At 32.9% G+C, this 22,375-nt stretch overlaps 1 protein-coding gene across 54 annotated transcripts in view; it reads right to left on the bottom strand.

Moving 5' to 3' along the window:
• celf2 (cugbp, Elav-like family member 2) overlaps positions 1 to 22,375 on the bottom strand; it is a 439,402-nt gene that overhangs the window by 64,421 nt on the left and 352,606 nt on the right. For all 54 annotated transcript variants that reach the window (XM_087246169.1, XM_087246167.1, NM_194401.2 and 51 more), the window contains 2 exon segments: positions 17,620 to 17,816; positions 1,117 to 1,199 (listed from right to left, as the gene is read on the bottom strand). In XM_087246169.1, coding sequence (XP_087102295.1) covers positions 1,117 to 1,199; positions 17,620 to 17,816 — 280 coding nt within the window.

The following is a 22,375-nucleotide window of genomic DNA, read 5'->3' on the forward strand; positions in this document are numbered from 1 at the left end:
TCGATGCAACAGTGCGGCACGGGACAGGATTTGATGGTGACTTCAGGTTCATGCCGGTCTCCACTTGGCATAGGCTATGTGTTTATTGTTTTCTGATAAGAGTTTAATTTTAGACATAGCTGCGACGAGTTGGCAATTGATCTAATATTAAATAGCCTATTTGACCTAAAACTTTTCACTGAGCGCAGTAAAATATTCTTTTATAAGTTATTAATAATCTGTTTAAAAATTCTTTAATGCCAATACGAATGGTAAAATACATATTGTAAGTTATTTAATATAGGCTAGTTTAAATAAACAAATATATTATAATAGCCAAAATGCGGAGGTTTTTCTTTCCGTTCGCCATGTGGCATCAAATTCCAATAAAACAAAAGTTGAAAGTTAAAAACGAAACACCCAAATTGCATGAAACTCTGGAGCCTGGTGGTGCGACATTAATTATTTTATACTGAAACTTGCCTTTAAAAAGTGCATCCTTGGTCTTATCCATATTTCTTTGCATGTTAAACACATGTCGACCACAACAGACAAAAAAATAATAATCTGCAACAGCGTTAATTGCGTAATTTTTTTTTTTACATGTTAAATATTTCTAATTAATCGCATGTGTTAACGCACTAGTTTTGACAGAACTAGTATATATACAACATATTTCAATCAAGACTTAATACTATGGACAATTTAAAATATGTATTCTTTAATTTTTTATGGAAATCCTTATGGTTTTTGTTCAAGATTCTTTGACAATAAACAGCATTCTTTGCAAAATAACATCATTTATTTGAAAATGAATGTCCGCTGTCACTTTCAAACTGACTCCTAGCGTATCTCCCATGTCCACTTGTGTTTGGATTTCGAGTGCAATAACTCTGAGTTTCAGCACAACATGTAGCACTTTCTCCATTAAAAAGCACAAACTCATTAAAGTTGCTCTCTGACTTGAGACAAAGACCAGCATAAGCCTTTCTCCTCAACCCGACTTTTCCTGAATTACCACCTCCAACAAAGGAAAGCAGATTAAAAAACTCGAAACCGTCGTCATATGAATAAGAAATTCTTTGCCTCGCTGGCTTTCATAAAGAGACAGACACGAGCAGATAAACAAACACTCACCCCAGTTAAGGTCTTTATGTTGTGCAGTGCATTCTGGGCCTCCAGGGCAGCTTTCCTTGTGTAGAACGTGACAAAACAGCACCCTGGGACAACAGACAGAGATGGAGAGAGAGGTAAGCATTTTAAGCATGCAATAAGCCAAGTGGATTTGATCTTTTTTTTTTGCTTTCTTTTTTCTTTTTGTCGCACTTCCTGCTGAGAGAGAAAACAATCTCACTGCTGTCATACAGATCTCTGCCAAACTACACCACAGAGAAGAGGAAAGAAAGAGGCTAATATCTGATTCTTAAAGGAACACTCCAATTTTTTGGTAATAGGCTCATTTTATTACTCCCCTAGAATTAACGCAGTTGATGTTTACCATTTTTAATCCATTCAGTTATTCTCTGCATCTGGCACTAGAACTTTTAGCTTAGCTTAGCATAGATCATTGAATCAGATTAGACCATTAGCAATTTGCTAAAAAAATTCAAAAAAGCGTTTCGATAATCTTCGTATGTATATCATGTAAGATACAAAATTGGTTTCATAAAAAGGTACATATGTGTTGAAAAACTCCTTTATTACAATATGTATGAAATTAATATAACTAAAAAGGCAAATTTATTTTAAGAATATTTAACATATTAAAACATCAATCATCATTTAAAAGCATATGTTTAAAGAAACTCATAAACAATAATTATAAAACAAAACTATAGGTAATGTAAACTAAACATTTAAGGCATTTTTAATAAACATTTGGTAAGCATTTTCTGATAAATACAGTTTTATTATTGATATCTGCATCTTTTGGCGTTTGCTTTCCACTACGCACATGAGCTGGCAAAAGTCCTGCATATGCAAAGTGTTCATGAAGACATTTTAGTACTGTACAACTAATCAAACATTGTGCATATCTTGTTACAATACTGTTGCATAATTCTACTTCTACTTTAAAATGAAGTCAATTAAATGAACATTTAAGTGATTACGAAGGTATTGTGTGAACATTGGAGAAAAAAAAAAAGTTTTATAATGTACATGGGCGAATGTATTAGTGTAGCATTTTGGTGAAAAGTGTTGTGAAATGTTTATCAAAAATAGATCTTTTGATTTGTGTTAAAGTATTTTGTATTCCTTATTGTGTATGGAAAAGGTGCATTTACACAAAAATAGACTTTTTTAAACAAGCAAAATGCCCTTAAGGCGAGGAAGTGGCGCAGTAGGAAGTGCTGTCGCCTCACAGCAAGAAGGTCGCTGGGTTGCTGGTTCGAACCTCGGCTCAGTTGGCGTTTCTGTGTGGAGTTTGCATGTTCTCCCTGCCTTCGCGTGGGTTTCCTCTGGGTGCTCCGGTTTCCCCCACAGTCCAAAGACATGCGGTACAGGTGAATTGGGTTGGCTAAATTGTCCGTAGTGTGTGAGTGTGTGTGTGTGGATGTTTCCCAGAGATGGTTTGTGGCTGGAAGGGCATCCGCTGCGTAAAAACTTGCTGGATAAGTTGGCAGTTCATTCCACTGTGGCGACCCCAGATTAATAAAGGCTCTAAGCCGACAAGAAAATGAATGAAAATACCCTTAAATATTTCTTAAAGGAACACATTTGACACTGTTAAGGTACAAAGTGTCTTGTAGTTTTACATTCATGGATCAGATTTGTACCTTTGATGAAGATACAATATTGTGTCTGGAGGTTTTAAAACATAAAGTACATTTTGGTTTCCCATGGGACAAATCATGTCCTTAAAGGTACAAACTGCAATGGTGCAAATTTTTTTCTTTGTCTTAAGGTACATTTCTGTTCCATAAAAAGGTACCACCAGAGTGACAAGGGTTTGTACCTTTTTTGACAACATTGTACCATTTTTTTCTGAGAGGGCAGTAAAATGCACCAGAAAACATTTTATGGATGCATTCCACTAATGTTTTACAACCAAGTGTTACAAAACTTCTTTTGAAGCTCCTAAAAACAGATCTGTCTTTCCACAGAAAAGTAAAAGCACACACATGCACATACATACACACTAATATATAGGTATATAAGGTGTGTGTGTGTGTAAAGCAAGCTGAGAGTGCTGGCATGTATTCTTTAGAGAGAAAAGAGAAGAGGAACAAGGCAAAAAAAAAAAAAAAAAAATTTGAGTGAACTGAATCTCTTTCTACTGCCAGGAAAAATTTTGGCAGGATAAACTAAGGACTCACTCATCCCTGGCAACATCGCTGTCCAGTCCACGGCCAAAACAATCGCGTTCCCAGTGTTACACATGCACACGCACACACACCAGACACCAGAGAGCGATCATACACATTTAAACCCCCAACATGCCTGAATCATTCCCATCAGTCAACACTGACACTGCTTGTGGAATAATAGTTCTGGCCCATTAACACAAAGGTTGCAGGTTCAGTCCCAATTAAGAGTGACCCGGGATCTGAAGCGTTAATGAGATCCTGGTTCCGATCAATCATCATTGTGCCTGAAGGAGAACAATGACCCTGGGGGTCTCAAAGGAACAGCGGATGCAGAATTACAGTACCGCGGTGACCTCAAAACACAAGCATTTACTAAATGGATTAAGCCATTAATCACTTTGAATAACAGTCCATTAGTTTGTGTATTTACCAACAACTAAGAATTAACAATCTTGTACAGCATTTGTTAATCATAGTTCAACATTTACTAATGCATTATTTAAATCAATAGTGTGCTTGGAAATGTTTATTTGTACTAACATGTTAACAAAATTGTATAAATACTGTATTACATGTATTGTTCATTGTTTGTTCATGTTTGTAAATATAATTAACATAAGTAAGTGACAGTGTTACCTATATATGTATACTGTAACTACTGTTTTCTGATCCGGATTACAAAATCAAGACACAAACATTAACTGCATTAAACAAGGATACCACAAATAAACATCTAGACCTTTCTTTTCCCAAAACCATGAACACATTGGACAAAATCAGGACAATATATATTCTCATTATTTTTGAACACATCTATGCGGTTATGCGGTGGCACAGACTTAGACCTCTTTCTTGACTTTACACAGAAACAGTAACGCACAGGGCATCACTATATTGCAGAGACGCTACTGGTTAAATGTCGGCAAAGTAGAACACGGAAGCAGCATGAAGCACAAAGCACGAGTATGTCTGCGGTCTGGTGGTATTACAAGGTTGATGACGACAACATTGTCTTAGCAAACTGTGAGATATTTAAACTTGCAAACGCCTACTGGGTATTTCAAGTTGAGGTGCTATTTGTTTTTATATTACTTTTTTTATATTTACTATTGCACAAAAGTGCGAAAGTCAAAAAAGATGTTATTTATTATTTGATTGTTCAAGTTACCTCACAGAAGTGCTCTGTTTGTTAACAGAGATGTTTAATGTTCAAATAAGGTGAAATAAATATACAATAAGGAACATCCTGAATCTGTTTTTTTGCTCTTCTTTATAATTTTTTTATATATTATAGAAGTATCGAATTGGGTTTTGGTATCAGTAGAAATTCTAAATCAAATGAAAAAACCTGATTGGGACATCCCTAATCAAAACCCTTATGGCCAACAGAATAAATTACTGTAAAAAAAAAAAATATGCGACTGTTACACTTTTTAAAAACTTAAAACATGTTTAAAAAATTGAAAAGGTCTTCAGCAGATACGGTATTAGAGCTCTTGCGAACATAACTTGCAGAAGAGGTTTTGTTGACCTAAATAATGATACTTTCATTTTTTTACATTCGTTATGTTGTTGTTAATTAGGGCTTCACCATATATTGATTGAGCATTGATATCGCACTGTGTTTATCCACAACAGTCACATCTCAATATTACATTTTTATTAAAGATTAATATCTTTTATTGAAGATATTAATATTTTTTTAACTGTTTATACAATAGCCATTTTTCCATCCAAAGATGCTAAATAAATTTATCTGCAAAACTGGATTATCACATAAAAGATATCACATCCAATGAGTCAAAGCAAACAAAATTGTAAATTCCTGATTAACAGGCACCAAAAATCAAAAGTAAAACTGAAATTTATTGAGGTAGGGGAAGCTGCGTAAATCTTTTCCTTATTTAATAAATGACCTGCACCTCAGAAAACACTGCCGACACACAATGAACAAGTGGTGGTGTTAAATGCATTAAACGTGGAGCACAGATGCTCTTGACAGCTGTGGAGGTAATTAATAACTGAATAAGACTAATACTGAAATGGTTAAGGCGTTTTTAGATGCTTTACAATGTGCTCAGCTTGCAAGTTTATCCATTCACAGACATTTTTTATCATCAAATGATCTCACAACAAAATCACAAAACTTTATCGCGCATACTGGAATTTTTTCCCCAAAATGCACATAAAAATAGGTGGATGGAATTGTCTTAATGATGACCATGTTGTTTTATGTTTTATTGTTCAATTTCTGTACCTGAATGTTGTAAGACTCTCTAGAAAACCAAAAAGTGTTGTTTATTTCACTCATCTTTGCTCTGTTCTATTTATGTATATAAATTTGTATATATATATATATATATATATATATATATATATATATATATATATATATATATATATATATATATATATATATATATATATACATATATAAAATAAATTAATGCACTGGATAGAAAAAAATACTTTAAATACTTTTTTTTTTTTAAGTGCAAAAATCTGTCCAAATCAGTGCAAAAAAATATATATAACTCACAAATTATTTTGATGGTCCGTTTATTGAATTTAAGTTACATTGCGACTAATTTTTATTAGATTATCAGTAGACTGTTAGGTGGTGGTTAGGTCTGGGGTTAGTGTAAGTTCACAAAATACTTGCAAAGTTTCTTATAGTCAGTTAAATGTCTGTTGAAAGAGCAATATTAACAGATATTAAACAGACAGTCAACTAATACTCAAATGGACTATCAAAATAAAGTGTTAGCAAAAAAAAAAAAAAAATTAAAGTCTAAAAAGACGGAACTTACTGCAAATTTGAAATAAAGTTGAAAAAACAACAGACAAGTGTGGGATAAGAATTAATGAATGATTTGGGAAAAAAATAAACACTTCATCGCTCAAATGAACATTTGTTTTGACCTTCTCTCATTTTAAACCATTATTTAATAGTGCTGAAGAAAAGAACAAAATGCTTGTTTGTGAATTGCTAAAAGAAAATGCCATCTTGTGCGAATGATAGATGCAACATGTTGGGATGAACACAATGTAATGTATGTATGAAACAATGGTGCAAAATTAGATGTAGTGCAAGCGTTCATGTGCGTTTTGTGTACAGAGATTTGAGTTAATACCACATGAGCCCAAGCACTCCACAGCTACTCTACCAGTAATGCTACATGAGCTCATAACACTCCAGGAGTATTAGGTAACACTCCGCTACATCAAAACTTGGAATGCACCATACAGTTGCGTAAGACCAGTAGAGTTAAAGATGAAGAAATCAGACAGTTCTGACTGAAGAGCCATGTTCAAACCTGCTGTAAAATAGCTGTGATATTTATATATACTGTAGTCATTCTCAACGTTTTCCCAGCTGTACAACTTTTGTATAATAAAAAAAATAAATAAAATACTGGTGTTTTATTGACAATGAGGAGACTTTGATATCCAGGAAATTGGTCAGTTGCTCAAAACAGTTTTAAAAGTAAAAAAAAAAAAAAAAAGAACAATAATAAATAATAATAAATAATAACAAATAATAATAATTTTAAAAAACACAATATGAACAAATAAACTAAATAAATAAACAAACAAATAAATAAAAAAATAAGTGAACAAATAAATAAATAACAAAATAATAATACTAATATAAAAAATATGAACAAACAAATTAGCTAAATAAATAAATAAATTAACAAACAAATAGAATTAAATATAAATGAACAAAAAACAAACAAATAAATAATAAAATAATAATATAAAAACACAATATGAGCAAACAAACAAATTAGCTAAAAAATAAATAAATGTAAAAATAAATAACCAAAATAAAATATAAATCAACAAACAAACAAAATAACTAATAAATAAATAAATTAATAGATAAATAATAATAATAATAATAATAATAAAATCACAATACAAACAAACAAACAAAATAAATAAATAAAATCCTGTAGAAAAATAGATAAAAATACGATAGAAGTTTTTCATTTTATGGTATGCTTAAAGAATTGTAAAATTCACAGAATTTTTGCCAGAAATATATTGGTAACAATACAGTAGAAATGGTTCTCAGTTTACAGTATAAGATAACTGTAACAGATAAGGTGTAATCTTTGAATAGAAACATAGCTAAATATTGATCAGTGTTACTGCTACTGATTCAGCACAAACTTGTGACTGTTTTACATATTACTCTACTTGTCTAGACCATACAGTGTCCAGAACGATCAAAACACTGCCTTCAAAACAACAGAAGAACACATTTCTCCAATAAGATCTTGCTGGTTCTTGTGCTGTCAGCAAACATAAAGGAAGTCCACGCTTTCTCCACTGCCAGCGACTCATTCCTTGGCTGTTGACGGCGCTTCATATTTAATCGTGTTGCGCCGCTGGAAACTTTTGACAATCTCAGGCAGAGGTCAGGATGCTGTTTTCCACATCTGTACGTGGCAAGACTGCTGACGGCCCGAAAAGCACCTGAGACAGGATCAAACCATGGAGCCGTACAACCGTCTCTAGAGCTCCGTGACCGACTCGTACTCGTGCTGAGACTCGCTGACAGACCCGTCCATAATCTCATGCAGCACACCACAGCACACTTACAGCTCTAGGAGTCATGTTTGGAGATCTGAACATCCGGACGCTGAGAAATACCAGGGTTTTATTGACAATGAAGAGGCTTTGATGTCAAGGGAAATTGGTCCATTGCACAAGGTTTTTAAAAGTTAATTTATAAAAATAAAATAAAATTAAATAAAATTAAATAAAATAAGGTGACGTAATGGCGCAGTAGGTAGTGCTGTCGCCTCATAGCAAGAAGGTTGCTGGGTCGAGCCTCGGCTCAGTTGGTGTTTCTGTGTGGATTTTGCATGTTCTCCCTGCGTTCGTGTGGATTTCCCCCACAGTCCAAAGATATGGGGCGAATTATGGTGAATTGAGTAAGCTAAACTGTCCGTAATGTATGAGTGTGTGGATGTTTCCCAGAGATGGGTTGCGGCTGGAAGGGCATCTGTTGCTTAAAAATGTGCTGAATAAGTTGGCGGTTCATTCCGCTGTGGCGACCCCGGATTAATAAATGGACTAAGCAGACAAGAAAATGAATGAATGAATGAATGAATGAATAAATGAATAAGCAAAAAAAAAATAACCAAAGAACTAAAATAAAATAAAATAACAAAAGAACTCAAATAAAATAAAATAACAAAGGAACTAAAATAAAATAAAACAAAAGAATTAATAAAAAAATTAAATCAAACAACAAAATAACTAAAATAAAAAATAAAATAATTAACAAAAGAACTAAAATAAAATAAAATATATATATATATAAAATAACAAAAGAACTAAAATAAAATAAAATAAAATAAAATAAAATAAAATAAAATAAAATAAAATAAAACAAAAAGAAAATAACTAAATAAACTAAAACAACAAAAGAGCTAAACTAAACTAAAAAACATTGAAGCAATGATGAGTCAATAAACAATTGTTTGGGGAATAAAAACATGTTTTTTTTTCTTTCCTAAATATAACAGTAACTAAATAATTAAAATAAGTAAAAATAAAATAACTTATTATAGAACAGTTACAAAATATACAATTACATATAAAAATTATTTAAATGTTGAAACAATACATTCATATGTTGAAATTCTCCCAAAAAGAGTACATATTTATTTTTATTAATTAATTAAACAACATAATATTAAAGTACATGCTCATTACATGCATATATTCAATATAAACCGATTGTTTGTGAATATTTTCCCAAAATAACAGATAAATAGTAACAGTAAAATTATATTATTTATGCATTCATGAATTTTCCGCATTTTCGCATTAGTCCTTATTTATCAGGGCTCGCCACAACGAAATGAACCGCCAATATTATTATTATATTATTTTATTCATTTATTTATTTTCTTTTTGGCTTAGTCTATTTATCAATCTGGGGTCGCCACAGCGGAATGAACCGCCAACTTGTCCAGCACATGTTTTACTGCAGCAGATGATTCAGAAATTATTCAGAATTATATTATATTATATTTATCATATTTAATATAATAAGTGTTAAATAAACAAATATTAAATACATAAATAAATAAAGAAAATAAATAAATAAATAAATAAGTTACATATTTGTTTAGTTTTTTTTTTTTTTTTACACCATGGCAAACTTTATTGTTTCTCATAAACAAGACTTAACCCCTTAAAACCACCTAAACCTATTAAATTCAATATATAATTTTACTTCTCAAGCAAAAAATGATCTCAGTTTAAGCATGTTCAGACATTTGTACTGGGGAAAAACAAAAACAACAAGTCAGGTTATCATATACATATCATATATCAAAACACATCAGAACATATTTGTAAGAAATTGTCTGCTTCTGGTTTCCATTTCATCCAACAACTTTCAATCAACAGGTGCCGACTATTTTTCTAAAAAAGGGAAAGCAGTCTTTCTGGGAAATCAAAACCGCCACTTTCATGACTCAATCAAATCTCGACAGATAAAAAGAAGCAGCTGCAGCATTTTACATCATATTTTGATCGAAAAAGTGTCACATTATGGAAGCACAACAGGCTGTGAATATTATCTTCATGTTCACTGTGCATGAAAATAACTTCAAAGCCAATTATTCACAGATTTCGTTTTTCATCTGTTATGAGAACGTCCATAAAATGCTATTATGTTTTGAAGCAAGTTATGACCTTAATACCATAAACACACACACAAATCTGTTAAAATACGTACATTTACCACTGACAAAAAAGATTCAAAGATGATTCCTTGTAAACAAATAAATTTAGTTGAAATTTACTAAATTAAATTTTTTGTTTAAATAAAACCATCTAAATTGCTTTGAAGAATTTTTTTTCCAGTTTATGAGTAAAAATAAATAAATAAATAAATAAAATAAGTATTTTAATAAGTAATTTATAATTGAATAAGTATGTGTTACTACTACTACTACTACTAATAATAATAATAAATATTATAATATTATTAATAGAGTTATAATTTATTTTGTCTTTCAAAGATTGGATAACATTTATTTCCAAATTCAAATAAAAATATTTCAATTTATTATTTGTTTATTTTTAAAAAAAAAAAATCAACAAAAATCTATAGAGATAAATGAAAAGTATTTCCCAGTACTAGAAAGGCATCCACTGTGTAAAATATGCCAGTGTAGCTGGTGGTTCATTCTGTTGTGGTGACCCCTGGTAAATCAGGGAGTGAGCCAAAGGAATGAATTAAAAGTAAATAAATAAATTCTAAATAAATAAATAAAACTAAATTAAAGTAAATTAAATATAAATTAAATACAAATAAATAAACAATTCACAACAAAACACAATGTTTATACAAAGTAAAAAAAATAGGAGAGCATTTAAAAATCCCTAGTTTCCCTGATTTAATGGATTTTTTATTTAGTGTGGGTTTGAGTTATTTGTTTTGGCCATTAAAAGGTTGAATAACATTTATTCCCAATTTCAAATACAGAATATTGCAATTTAGAGTTTTTTTTTTTTTTTTCTGAAAAATTACAAATTCAGTATGTAGAATTTATCTATTAGGATTAAGACATTCATTAAGGGCATCGCAGTGGCATTTGGCATTTCTGTGTGAAGCTTTTCTCCCCGTGGTAGTGTGGGTTTCCTCCAGGTGCTCCGGTCTCCCCACAGTCCAAAGACAAGCGGTACAGGTGAATTGAATAAGCAAATTTGGCCGTAGTATATGTGTGTAAATGCAAGAGTATATGTTTCCTAGTCATGGGTTGCGGCTGGAAAAGCATCCGCTGCGTAAAACATAGCTCGATAAGTTGGCGGTTCATTCCTCTGTGGCGACCCCTGATTAATAAGGGACTAAGCCAAAAAAAATGAATGAATGAATGAATGACTGAGTATATGAATTAGTGAATGAATGAATGAATGAATGAATGAATGAATGAAGGAAGGAAGGAAGGAATGAAGGAATTAATGACTGAAAGGGCATCTGCCAGTGTAGTTGCTGGTTTATTCTGCTGTGGTGACCCATGATAAATCAGAAAAAGCCAAAAGAAAATGAATGAGAGAATAAATAAAATTAAATAAATAAAAAATTAAAAAACAAAACTAAATAAAATACAATAAAATAAACAACAAAACACAAAGTTTATACAAAGTTTTACTTCATATTTTAAGCCAGCTTGATTATTGGAGGTTGAGATGACAAGAAAAGTTTAAGGCAATAGGGTTTTTTCACAGCGTTCTCTTTCCATCTATGACAAACTCTCCATTTCGTCTTCCATTTCCCTCCACATCCGACACATTTCAATCAACAGGTGCTGTTGGTTTTTCTAAAAAGCTAGCAGTCTTCAGGTCCAAAGGTGCCGCTTTCATCAAATCCTAACAGATAAAGCATTTTGCATCCCATTTCTGTTGAAGAAGGGTGACATTGTAGAAGCGCAACAGTCCTGTCTTCATGTTGACTGTAAATGAAAATGACTGGAGTGCCAATTATTTCAGTTTTGATCTGTTATACGAGACCGACCGCCCAATGCCCTCAAGTTATGGACTTAATATCATAAACGCGCACATATCTGTTAGAATCCATTTCAATACATTAACATAGCACGTCTGCATTTGGCCTTAGAGGACAAACACACACACACACACACACACACACACACACACACACACACACACACACACACACACACACTTGTATCATTCAGTGGCTGTGCAACGTGTCCGGGGACTGAAAGCGATGCACACACAAATGCATCCATTCATCTTGCGAGCGTGTAGGCGTGTGTGTGTGTGTGTGTGTGTGTGTGACGGACTTCAAAGGCAGACAGGAATACATCTTTACTAAAGAAGCCCAGCTGCTCAGGGCCATTTAGCCCTGGACTCGCTCTCGCATCGCTCAATCAACAAGGGACAGTCTGTGTGTGTGTGTGTGTGTATGTGTGAAGCACGGCTCTGATAAACAATTCCTGCTCTTCACCTCTGGGTGCATTTATATTCTGCTCCTCACACACACACACACACACAGGCGATCAGTGAGGTCGTCTGTTTCGGATGCACCTCCCCGCTGATATTCAGAGTATGGTGGCCCGACAGGGACACACACATGTGGGGTGCTGAACGTGACGTCCAGCTTTGAATCTTCATTCATTCATTCATTCATTCATTTTCTTTTCAGCTTAGTCCCTTCATTAATCAGGGGTCACCACAGCGCAATGAACCGCCAACTTATCCAGCATATGTTCTCCGCAGATCATAAATGTAAATGTAAATGTAAATTAGATTGTTTGCATTGTAATCTAGTTGTCTGCATTGTAATATTTGACTGCACGCATGATAGAATGCGATTGAAGACACTTGCTCTTTTTTTGTCCACCTTTACCCGGAAATCAGTGTGACATAACTCTAATGTGTTTTGGTATATTTATATGATTAGTATATGTCTGGGAACTGACATCAGGGATAATTTACGTTAAAATTATACTTGGTTTGGTTTATATTAATATTGCATATTGTGGAATGAATTTGATTTGTTAAACTAAAAACAAATGGAAAAAAAAACAAAAGACATGAATGAATGAACAAATAAATGTATTTATAAAAATGAATAATAAGCATAACTTTTAAGACTATATATATATATATATATATATATATATATATATATATATATATAATTTTATTAAATTATTTAAAATAAATTACCCACTACTTACAATTGATAACCTATGAAGTAAATAAATAACCTACTTGTGTTGTATTCATTTGTGGGCAGATATTAAACTAGCTGTATTAAACTAGCCAGCCGCATAGATGCAAAGTCACCAAAAATAAAAGTGTGTGTGTATGTGTGTGTGAGTGTGACTTTGACCAAGATCTTAGGTCATCAAACAATGAGTGTATATGTTGCTTTAGGACACATCAAATTAAGTCCAGTTCCCGGGCACTCTTCTGTAAATAAAATCCAGCGAATAATTGATAATTTCAAAAGATATATAAAACGATCCTCCATTAAAGAAACATGTCCAAAACAAATTGTTTCTAATTGTCAGACACCACAGGGAAAGACACAGCAAGTTAATGCTCAATCTTTCAATACTGTCTAATTTAAAAGTCGGAGCCACACGCGGGCGACCTTTACCTAAATGAAAATGGGTTGGAGTGGCACTGAAGGCTAGCGTTGGCCATTACTGAGGCCTTGATGAAGCCGGACCTGAGTGAACTGAGCTACAGGAGCACTCAATCGGCCGTCTGAAAGCCAATCACACACCTCGCTCCGACAGTGACGCCCGAGTCCAGGACTTGAGTAATGCTCACCCACTCGGCCCTGACTCATCCTCCATATAAGAGCGAGAGGACGGCGGCACTGCCAGCGTCTACATGCCATCTTCCTGTCTGAGTGTTAACAACTCCACAGAAGCGAGGTTCACGCCTACGCTTGAGCGCTATTCTGAAACCCAGAAAGCCGTTCGCTGCTCGCTGTCTGCAGCCCACGCCAAAACTCAACCTCATAAGCAGACATGTAATGCTGGAAGATCACCTGCCGTGATAATTAACACTATATACATTATTATGGCGATTACTGATCATTTTACAATGTGGTTCCAAAACAGTAAGAGTTTTTTCTTCTGTTGAATATCTGAAGAAAATATTTTGAGGAATGTTTGAGGACAACCGACACTGTTGACATAAATGGAATCAAAAACAATTACTATAAAAGTCAATATCTATGTTTCCATCAAATTCTTAGAAAGCATAACAGCTATCAAGAGATGAGTAACTGTGTTCACATTAAGTCTAGAACTACACACTTGAAATGAAAGGTTCTTTATTTCCATTGAGGGTTCCCAGAATAAACTGAACAAAACCTTGGCAGAACTAAAGGTTATTTATTATAGAAAATGTAAATTAGTGATTAGTAAAATGTTCTTTAAGCTAAGAAAAGACAATATGTTTTTTCAATAGCATTGCTGTGAAAAATCCATTTTAGTGTTGTACAGTAACCAGCATGTTCACACAACCAACAAACTGTTTTTATCCACAATTTCATGTAGACGTGATGATAAAAAGTGAATATTTGAAAAAGCAGCTCAGGAATGTTTTGGAAAATAAAAAGTACCTTGTTATTTGAAAAAATAATTGGTTTACTTGTAATCTGTTGCCACCAACTTCCAATAGAAAATGTCAAATTTTGTATTTGTTAAAAGAGCATTTGAGCAAACAATTTATTATAATACATGAATGAATGACTGACTGACTGAATGAATGAATAAATAAATGAATGAATGAATGAATGAATGAATGAAAACAACTTAAGAGGAAGTCAGACATAAGCTACAGTGTATCAAACTTCAGATATTACAAAAAGTAGCTCAGGTATATTCTTCCAAAGTAAAAACAAATTATGTGTTTTTTTTGTTACTTATAAAAAAGTATTTGGATTACTTGTAATGGATTACCCCCAACACTACTCAGTTTTCAAACAGCATTTTAGAGATGGGATATTAGGAAGATGTGGATCTTCTTCTTGTAAAAAAGCAAGGCAAAAACAGACCTACAGAAAATGAAGACTCAAAACAAGAAGTCCCATGCTCAAGCTATAATGGATGCCACATGTGAGCAGCGTAATGATCAGATATTTCAGTCAATAACAAAAAATAATGCGCTACTTGGGGAAAAAAGTAATGCAATTACTTGTAAACTGTTGCCCCAAACACCGGCAGCTTTGCGATGGAATAATCAAAGAATGCATGTGTGAATGAATGAAGCAACAAAAACAGATTAAATAAAAAAGTAATGTGTTACCTTTAATGCATTACACCCCAACATTACTATTATATTAGAATATTAGAAAGGTATGGATGAACAAAGCAAGGCAAAAACAGATCTACAGGATATTAAGAGTCAAAGCAAGAAGTCAGGTGCTCAAGCTATAATGCATGAAAAATGTGAGCAGTGTAATGATTATGTGAAAAAAGTAGGTCAGATATCTTCATCAATTAAAAAAAAAGTGCTACTTGAGAAAGTAATCGTATTACTTGTAATCCGTTGACCCAAACACAGACAGCTTTTAAAACAACTTTTTTTGAGATGGAATGATAAAACAATATATGAATAAATGAATGAATGAATGAGTTAATTAATGAATGAATAAAGCAACAAAAACAGATTCAATTAAAATAAAATGTAATGTGTTACTTGTTACTTTTAAAAAAAGTTATTAGATTACTTGTAAAAGCTACTGACACATGGAATATTAGAAAGATTTGGATGATGAAAGCATGGCAAAAACAGACCTACAGGAAATGAAAAATCAAAATAGGAAGTCAGAAAGTCAGAAAAATAATGCGCTACTTAGAAAAAAAGCAATGTAATTATTTGTAATTCGTTGCCTTAAACACTGGCAGTTTTAAAAGCAGTTTTTTTTTTGCGATGGAATAATAAAACAATATAAATATGAATGAATGAAGCAACAGTAACAGATTAAATTTTAAAAAGTAATGTGCTACTTGTTACTTTTAAAAAAGTAATCAGATTACTTTTAATGCATTACCCCAACACTACTCGGTTTTGAAACAGCAATTGAGAAATGGAATATTAGAAAGATTTGGATGACAAAAGGAAGGCAAAAACAGACCTACAGGAAATGAAGAATCAAAACAGGAAGACACATGCTTAAGCTATAACTCATAACACATGAGGAGAGGAATGCTTATGTGAAAGAGATAGGTTACATATTGTATTGTCAACTAAACAATGATTGCGTTACTCCAAAAAAGTATCAGATTACTTGTAATCCGTTGCCCCAAACACTGATCGTTTTAAAAAAATGTTGTTTTTTTGCAGTGGAATAATAAAACAATGAATGAAAGAATGACTCACTGAATGAATGAATGAATGAAGCAACAACAAAAGAAAAAAAAGTGTTACTTGTTACTTTAAAAAAAGTAATCAGATTACTTTTAATGCATTACCCCCAACACTAAACTGCTATTGAGAGATGGAACATTTGAAAGATATAGATGGACAAAGCAAGGCAAAAACAGACATACAGAAAATGATGAATCAAAGAAGGAAATCAGGTGCTTAAACTATACCATATGAAACATGTAAGCAGCGTAATGATTATGTGAAAAAGTAGATCAGATATTTCAGTCAATAAAAAAAAAATGTATACACTACTTGTAAAAAAAAGTAATCTGACTACTTGTAATCCGTTGTCTTAAACACTGGCATTTTTAAAAGCAGCATTTTTTGTGATGGAATAACAAAACAATATTAATATGTATAAAGCAACAAAAACAGATTCGCTAAAAATGTAATGTGTTAAGCCTGGTTTATACTTCTGCGTCAAGTGACCGGCGCAACTCACGGCGCAGGCAACGCGCGTGGCTGTGCATTTATACTTCTGCGCGCTGTCTCCGTTGGTCTGCATTAACACTTCCGAAACGCTAGTTGGCAGTGAGGTGTAAATGTTCCTCTGTGTCAAGTTTCTTCGCTTCTGTTTTGCTATTCTGAACACTTCCTGGATGTACAAGTGACTCAAACTCGCTCATTTTGAGGCAGGAACCGGCGGACGTGCAACAACTTTAACCATGAGGTAAACACAGAACAAAACTTTCCATCCGGAGCTCCTTCACGGGACTCCACACTTGTAAACAATCGCTCGCGCCATTCGCGCGGCTCTCGGTCCCGCCCAGACTCGTCGGCGCTAGCAAGCCGACCAATCACAGAGCTTGCGCTACGCGTTGTTGCGACGTGTAGTTAGAATTTTTGAGAGGTGCACGTCAGTGACGGCGACGGCCACGGCGATGGGCTATGCGTCAGCGCCGTAGCATACGCCGGTGTTTGACGCAGAAGTATAAATCAGCCTTTACTTGTTACTTTTAAAAAAAGTAATCGGATTACTTTTAATGCATTACCCCAACACTACTGATAGATGGAATATTAGAAAGATTTGGATGACAAAAGCATGGCAAAAACAGAGCTACAGGAAATAAAGAATCAAAACAGGAAGTCAGATGCTTAAGCTATAACACATGACACATGTGAGCTTTGTAATGTTTATATGAAAAAAAAGTCTGATATTTTCGTTCATTAAAATAATGCACTACTTGAAAAAAGTAATCCAATTATTTGTAATGTGTAACCCCAACTCAACCTTTTTAAAAAGATGGAATAATAAGCGACACAAAGACATACAGGAAATGAGAAATCAAAACAGGAAGTCATAGGCTCAAGCTTTAACACAGTACACATGTGAGCAGGTCTACATGTGTGATGCATAAAGACAAGAAACGTGCTCTACCTTTGCTCTGTGGTGGGTTCTGGCTGCGGTCTCGCAGTATGTTGATCTGGTAAACGGCTCCGTACGGCTCAAACAGCTCCTTTAACTCTTTCTCGGACCAGGAGCGAGGAATCTGACCCACGAACATCTTAATGGCGTCCGGATCAGGCTGGTCTGAATGCTCCAGAGCGCCGTTCATCTTCCCAGCTGTACCGTTACTGCAAAGACAGAAGAAATAAATGAGCGTTAAATGTGAAAACGGTGGTCTGGAAAATGGCGGGTGAAAAGGGTTGGTCTCGGAGCTCACAGCGAGAGTGAATTTGGGCCGGACAGATCGACAACTGCTCCTCATTAAAGCAGGAAGACAGTGAGACACAAGCGCTGATTAAAATCACAACAGTGTTATTACACTCAGCATGTGTGCGCTATTGTGTTTACAGTCCTGAGCAGGTACATTTCTGAGGCTGCCACGAGTTTGGTGGATAATAGCAGACGGTCCTCAGTTCATAAAACTAAACAAAATGGAAGTTTTCAATGGTCGCCAACAAAGGAGGCACTGATAAATGAGACAATTATAAAAAATACACTCTTTAATTTTTTAAGATTACTAACCTTAACACACATCTGTTCAGCTATGACTTTACTGAATAAGCACTGTGCTACGTCCAATAGATCAGACTATTACAGTATGTCTTTCTTCTATTTTTCTTTCCTTTAAAACTTGTTTTAACACATTTTAATCAGTTTATTCTTTGTTGTCTTTATTTTCCTATACTTGTATTTTATGCTTCTTTTATTATTGTTTTACAAATTCACTACATATATATATATATATATATATATATATATATATATATATATATATATATATATATATATATATATATATAAACGTGCCTTGTCAAAGATACACTAAACTGTTTTTTTTTTTTGCAACATTTTTTTTAGTTCATCTCATTACTATGTCATTCAAAATATGTATATAAAGCAGAACATTTTAAATGACAAACATTTCCAAAACATAAAAAAAAGGTGATTTTTGAAGTGATTTGAATGCATCAAGTAGACTTTCATTGTCAGCGCATTACTGAAAACACAATTTTGTGTTTCTTTGTTTGTTTATGGGTCAAAAACTATGTAAGTGGATCAACAATTTATGTGTGTAATGTATTTTATCTATGTATTTAAAATGCATTTAATTTGATATAATTAGAAAGCATACGAATTTTAAGTAAAGAGACCATCTTAAACAGATGGTTCACTAAAAACAACGAGTTTCTAAACCTTTATATCCTTATATACACAAAACGATATGTCCAGATGAATGTTGGGAAAAAGTGGTCATTGATACCCATATTAAGAACAAAAATGGTAGGAACTATAGGAAAAAAATACTATAGGATTCATCAGTTGTTTGTTTATTTATTTATTTACTGAATTCTTCAGTATATCTTTGAGGTGAATAAAAAAATAAATATATACTGAGAGAATTACAATGTGTGGGTGAATACGTTTAATGTTTTTTTCTAAACCTTTTGAACAAAAAGATATCTTCGGACGAATGTTAGAAAAAAAAAGCAGTCATTGACAATTATAATAGGAACAAAAAATTGTAGGAACAAAAAAATACTAAAGGATTCAACAGCTGTTTTTTTCTTTTAATTTATTTCTTAAATTTTTTCCCCCAGTATTATTCAGTACATCTTCCTGGTGGCTGGAAGATGACTATATAGTGAGAGAATTCAAATTTTTGGGTGAACTCTCGTGTTTAAGGTTATTTTTGTGAATGTAAACAGTATAAAAAAAATTAAGAAACCAGCTAAAAAAATGCTGAATTTAAAGAAAATATTTTACTGAAACCCTTAACTGCTGACACTGAATATATTTCACTTAAACACTGAATATATATATATATAAATTATAAATAGTTAAAAAAGTTAAAAAAAAATTAAAAAATAGGAAACAAAATTTCAAGTTGCATTACCCTTTCCTGTTTCTGATACTTGAAAACGGGCTAAATTATAGTTTGTGGTATTTGACAGCATGTGAAAACTCAGACCTCACCATCCTTTTCAACTCTTCTATCCGAATGCACCAAAAATCTTGACCGGCTAAATTGTCTAAACTGAGCTGGATCAGTGTGTGACCTCCAGACGCTCATGTTGCCGGTTCAGCGAGTTCATGAGGAATTTCAGCCGCTTGTTTCACTTCCACATCAGAGCTCTGAGTGAGAGAAATATCGACCCCGAACATGCTCACATTTCCTTCTTTACCAGCCAACAAACAACAAAACCACCCAGAAATAATAATAAAAAACTGCCTCAGCAGGACTGTCTACAAGATTTAATATTAAGTTTGCTTTGCTGATCGAAGGCCAACCTGCCTGTTGCCCTTCAAATGATATGAAAATGAAGAAACATCAGATAAATAAACGCTTCTCTGCTCATAAGCATTTTCTCATGAGATTAATTATCGCAGTAAGTATTCTTTGAGTAAAGTCTTCAAGAAAAGCACTAGAATTTCTTCTCTTATAAGTGTGCTTCACTCCAAGGACATTTTGATGTAAATTAAGCACTATTTTCTGTATCAAAGGAATCAGATTTTTTTTTTATTCGGTATAAACTGTGCTGGTCTGACAGTGTCATGCTAATTAATCTGGTTTAGGAAATAAGTAGATTTGACGAATTAAATATGAAAACAAAAGAGATTTAAAAAATTAAATGACAAAATTAATTAAAAAAATTTATCAATCAAATAAATAAGATAAAAAATATATTTTATTTTACTCATTTTAATGAATATAAAAAAGAATAAATTAAAGAATAAAGAATAAATGAATGAATGAATGAATGAATGAATAAATGAAGTTAATTAATTTAAAACTTAATAGATGTTGAAGGATAGATATAGATATATTTAGATATTTGGACTATAAAAGCATTTCTATTTATTTATTTATTTTTGCAGTGCAGGCAAATCCATTTTGCAGTATGTCAAATAATAATTTTACATTTTAATAACAACAAAGCACAAAAATTAATGAATTTAATCATGTATTTTATAATTAAATGGTAATTAAATGATACATATGTAAAATACTACTACTACTACTACTACTAATATTAATAATAATAATAATAATAATAATAATAATAATATTAATAAAAACAGAACTCAATGATTAATAAATACAGCAAAAAAGTCTCAGAGAGAAGGTGTACACCTAAAAAGATTTTAGGTTAAGAGACAAATTAAAACAAGTACAAACCTAACAAATAACTCTATAAATTAGGGCTGCACAATATACAACATTGCAATATTTAGTTTTCCATCAATATACAGTAAATTACGATATGAAATATATTACACCAAATGGATTTCTGTAAAGAATTCACCATTTCAGAAGGTTATAGTGGAGATACAATATATATATATATATATATATATATATATATATATATATATATATATATATATATATATATATAGGTCTTAATGACAGTTAGACAAAACTATTAAAAGAAATTGAATGTAAAATGACACTTGGCAGTCTTCACCATTTCCGCAGATGTTTAGCTTATCATTGAGTCTATTTATTTACTTGTGTAAATGTGTGTAAATTATATTTATTTAGATTTGAAATTAATTACAGTAATATGATTGACTAATATAAAATGTTCATATAATTTATTTACCATACAGTTTGTGAGGTAATATTTTCTGTCTTTTAGTGGATATATTATTTGTGAGACTTGCTTTGTTTACAAATAAGTGGATCTGGTTGGATTTGCATTGTAGACATGAAATAAAAGTTAAAAAGGTATTTTTTATTTGTTGAATTAAGTTATTAGTTACCATAATCCCAAAAATCATTCCACATAAATCCACAATTGTACAAAATTCTGCACAGAAATAGCAAAACATGATTCTGCAGATTCTGTCTGGAACTAACAATAAGTCACAATTGACATTGCAGATCCAGCGATGTGACTACTGCGGATGTGCACATTGCGATATCAATGATGAAACGATATGCTGTGCAGCCCTACTGTACATGTATTTGTAAACATGTATTTATGTAAAAATAAAGTAAAAAAAATGATATAAATATTATGACTACAGCAATGTCAAACAACTCAAACAGGCACAATCCATCCTATGATCCCTATACTGACATTTTCACTAACTACAGCCACATTTACAGATTACAAGTGGAAGCAGCCTTAAAGAAACATCAATTAGACTTAAAAAAAAGTCAATTAGTTAATCTGCAAGCCTCATTTCTCTGTAAAGTGATGAAGTGATTTGAAAAACACAAGGCCTGGAATGAAACAGCAGAAAGACAGAAAGCGCCACAGACCTCTGAACTCGATTCATCCATCTCTTGCAGAAAGAGCCTATTCTCTCTGCGGAGACGCCCAAGTCTTTCAGAGACTTAAAGGACATTCCTGGACACGCCGCGGGGTCACGGAAACCCCCAACCTTAAATTAATGTCTCGACAGAGACCCTTGCCACCAAACACACAACAGCAATGCAGGAAAGAGAAAGAGACGGCACTGCGAGTGTCAGGCTATGTGTGTTTGTCTGTGTGTGTGTGTGTGTAAGTGCATGTGTATTTGTGTGTGTGTGTCACAATTGTTAATTGTTTGGTTTGACAAGGCCCGACTGCAGGAATACAAAGGCACAAGTCACTGGAAGCCTGTAACAGTGTGCTGGAGGACACACACACACATATACAGACAGAGAAAGAAAGAGGGAGAGAGAGGGCATAACATT

This window comes from Danio rerio, chromosome 4 (assembly GCF_052040795.2).
Source record: "Danio rerio strain M-AB ecotype USA chromosome 4, GRCz13ab, whole genome shotgun sequence".
NCBI lineage: Eukaryota > Metazoa > Chordata > Actinopteri > Cypriniformes > Danionidae > Danio > Danio rerio.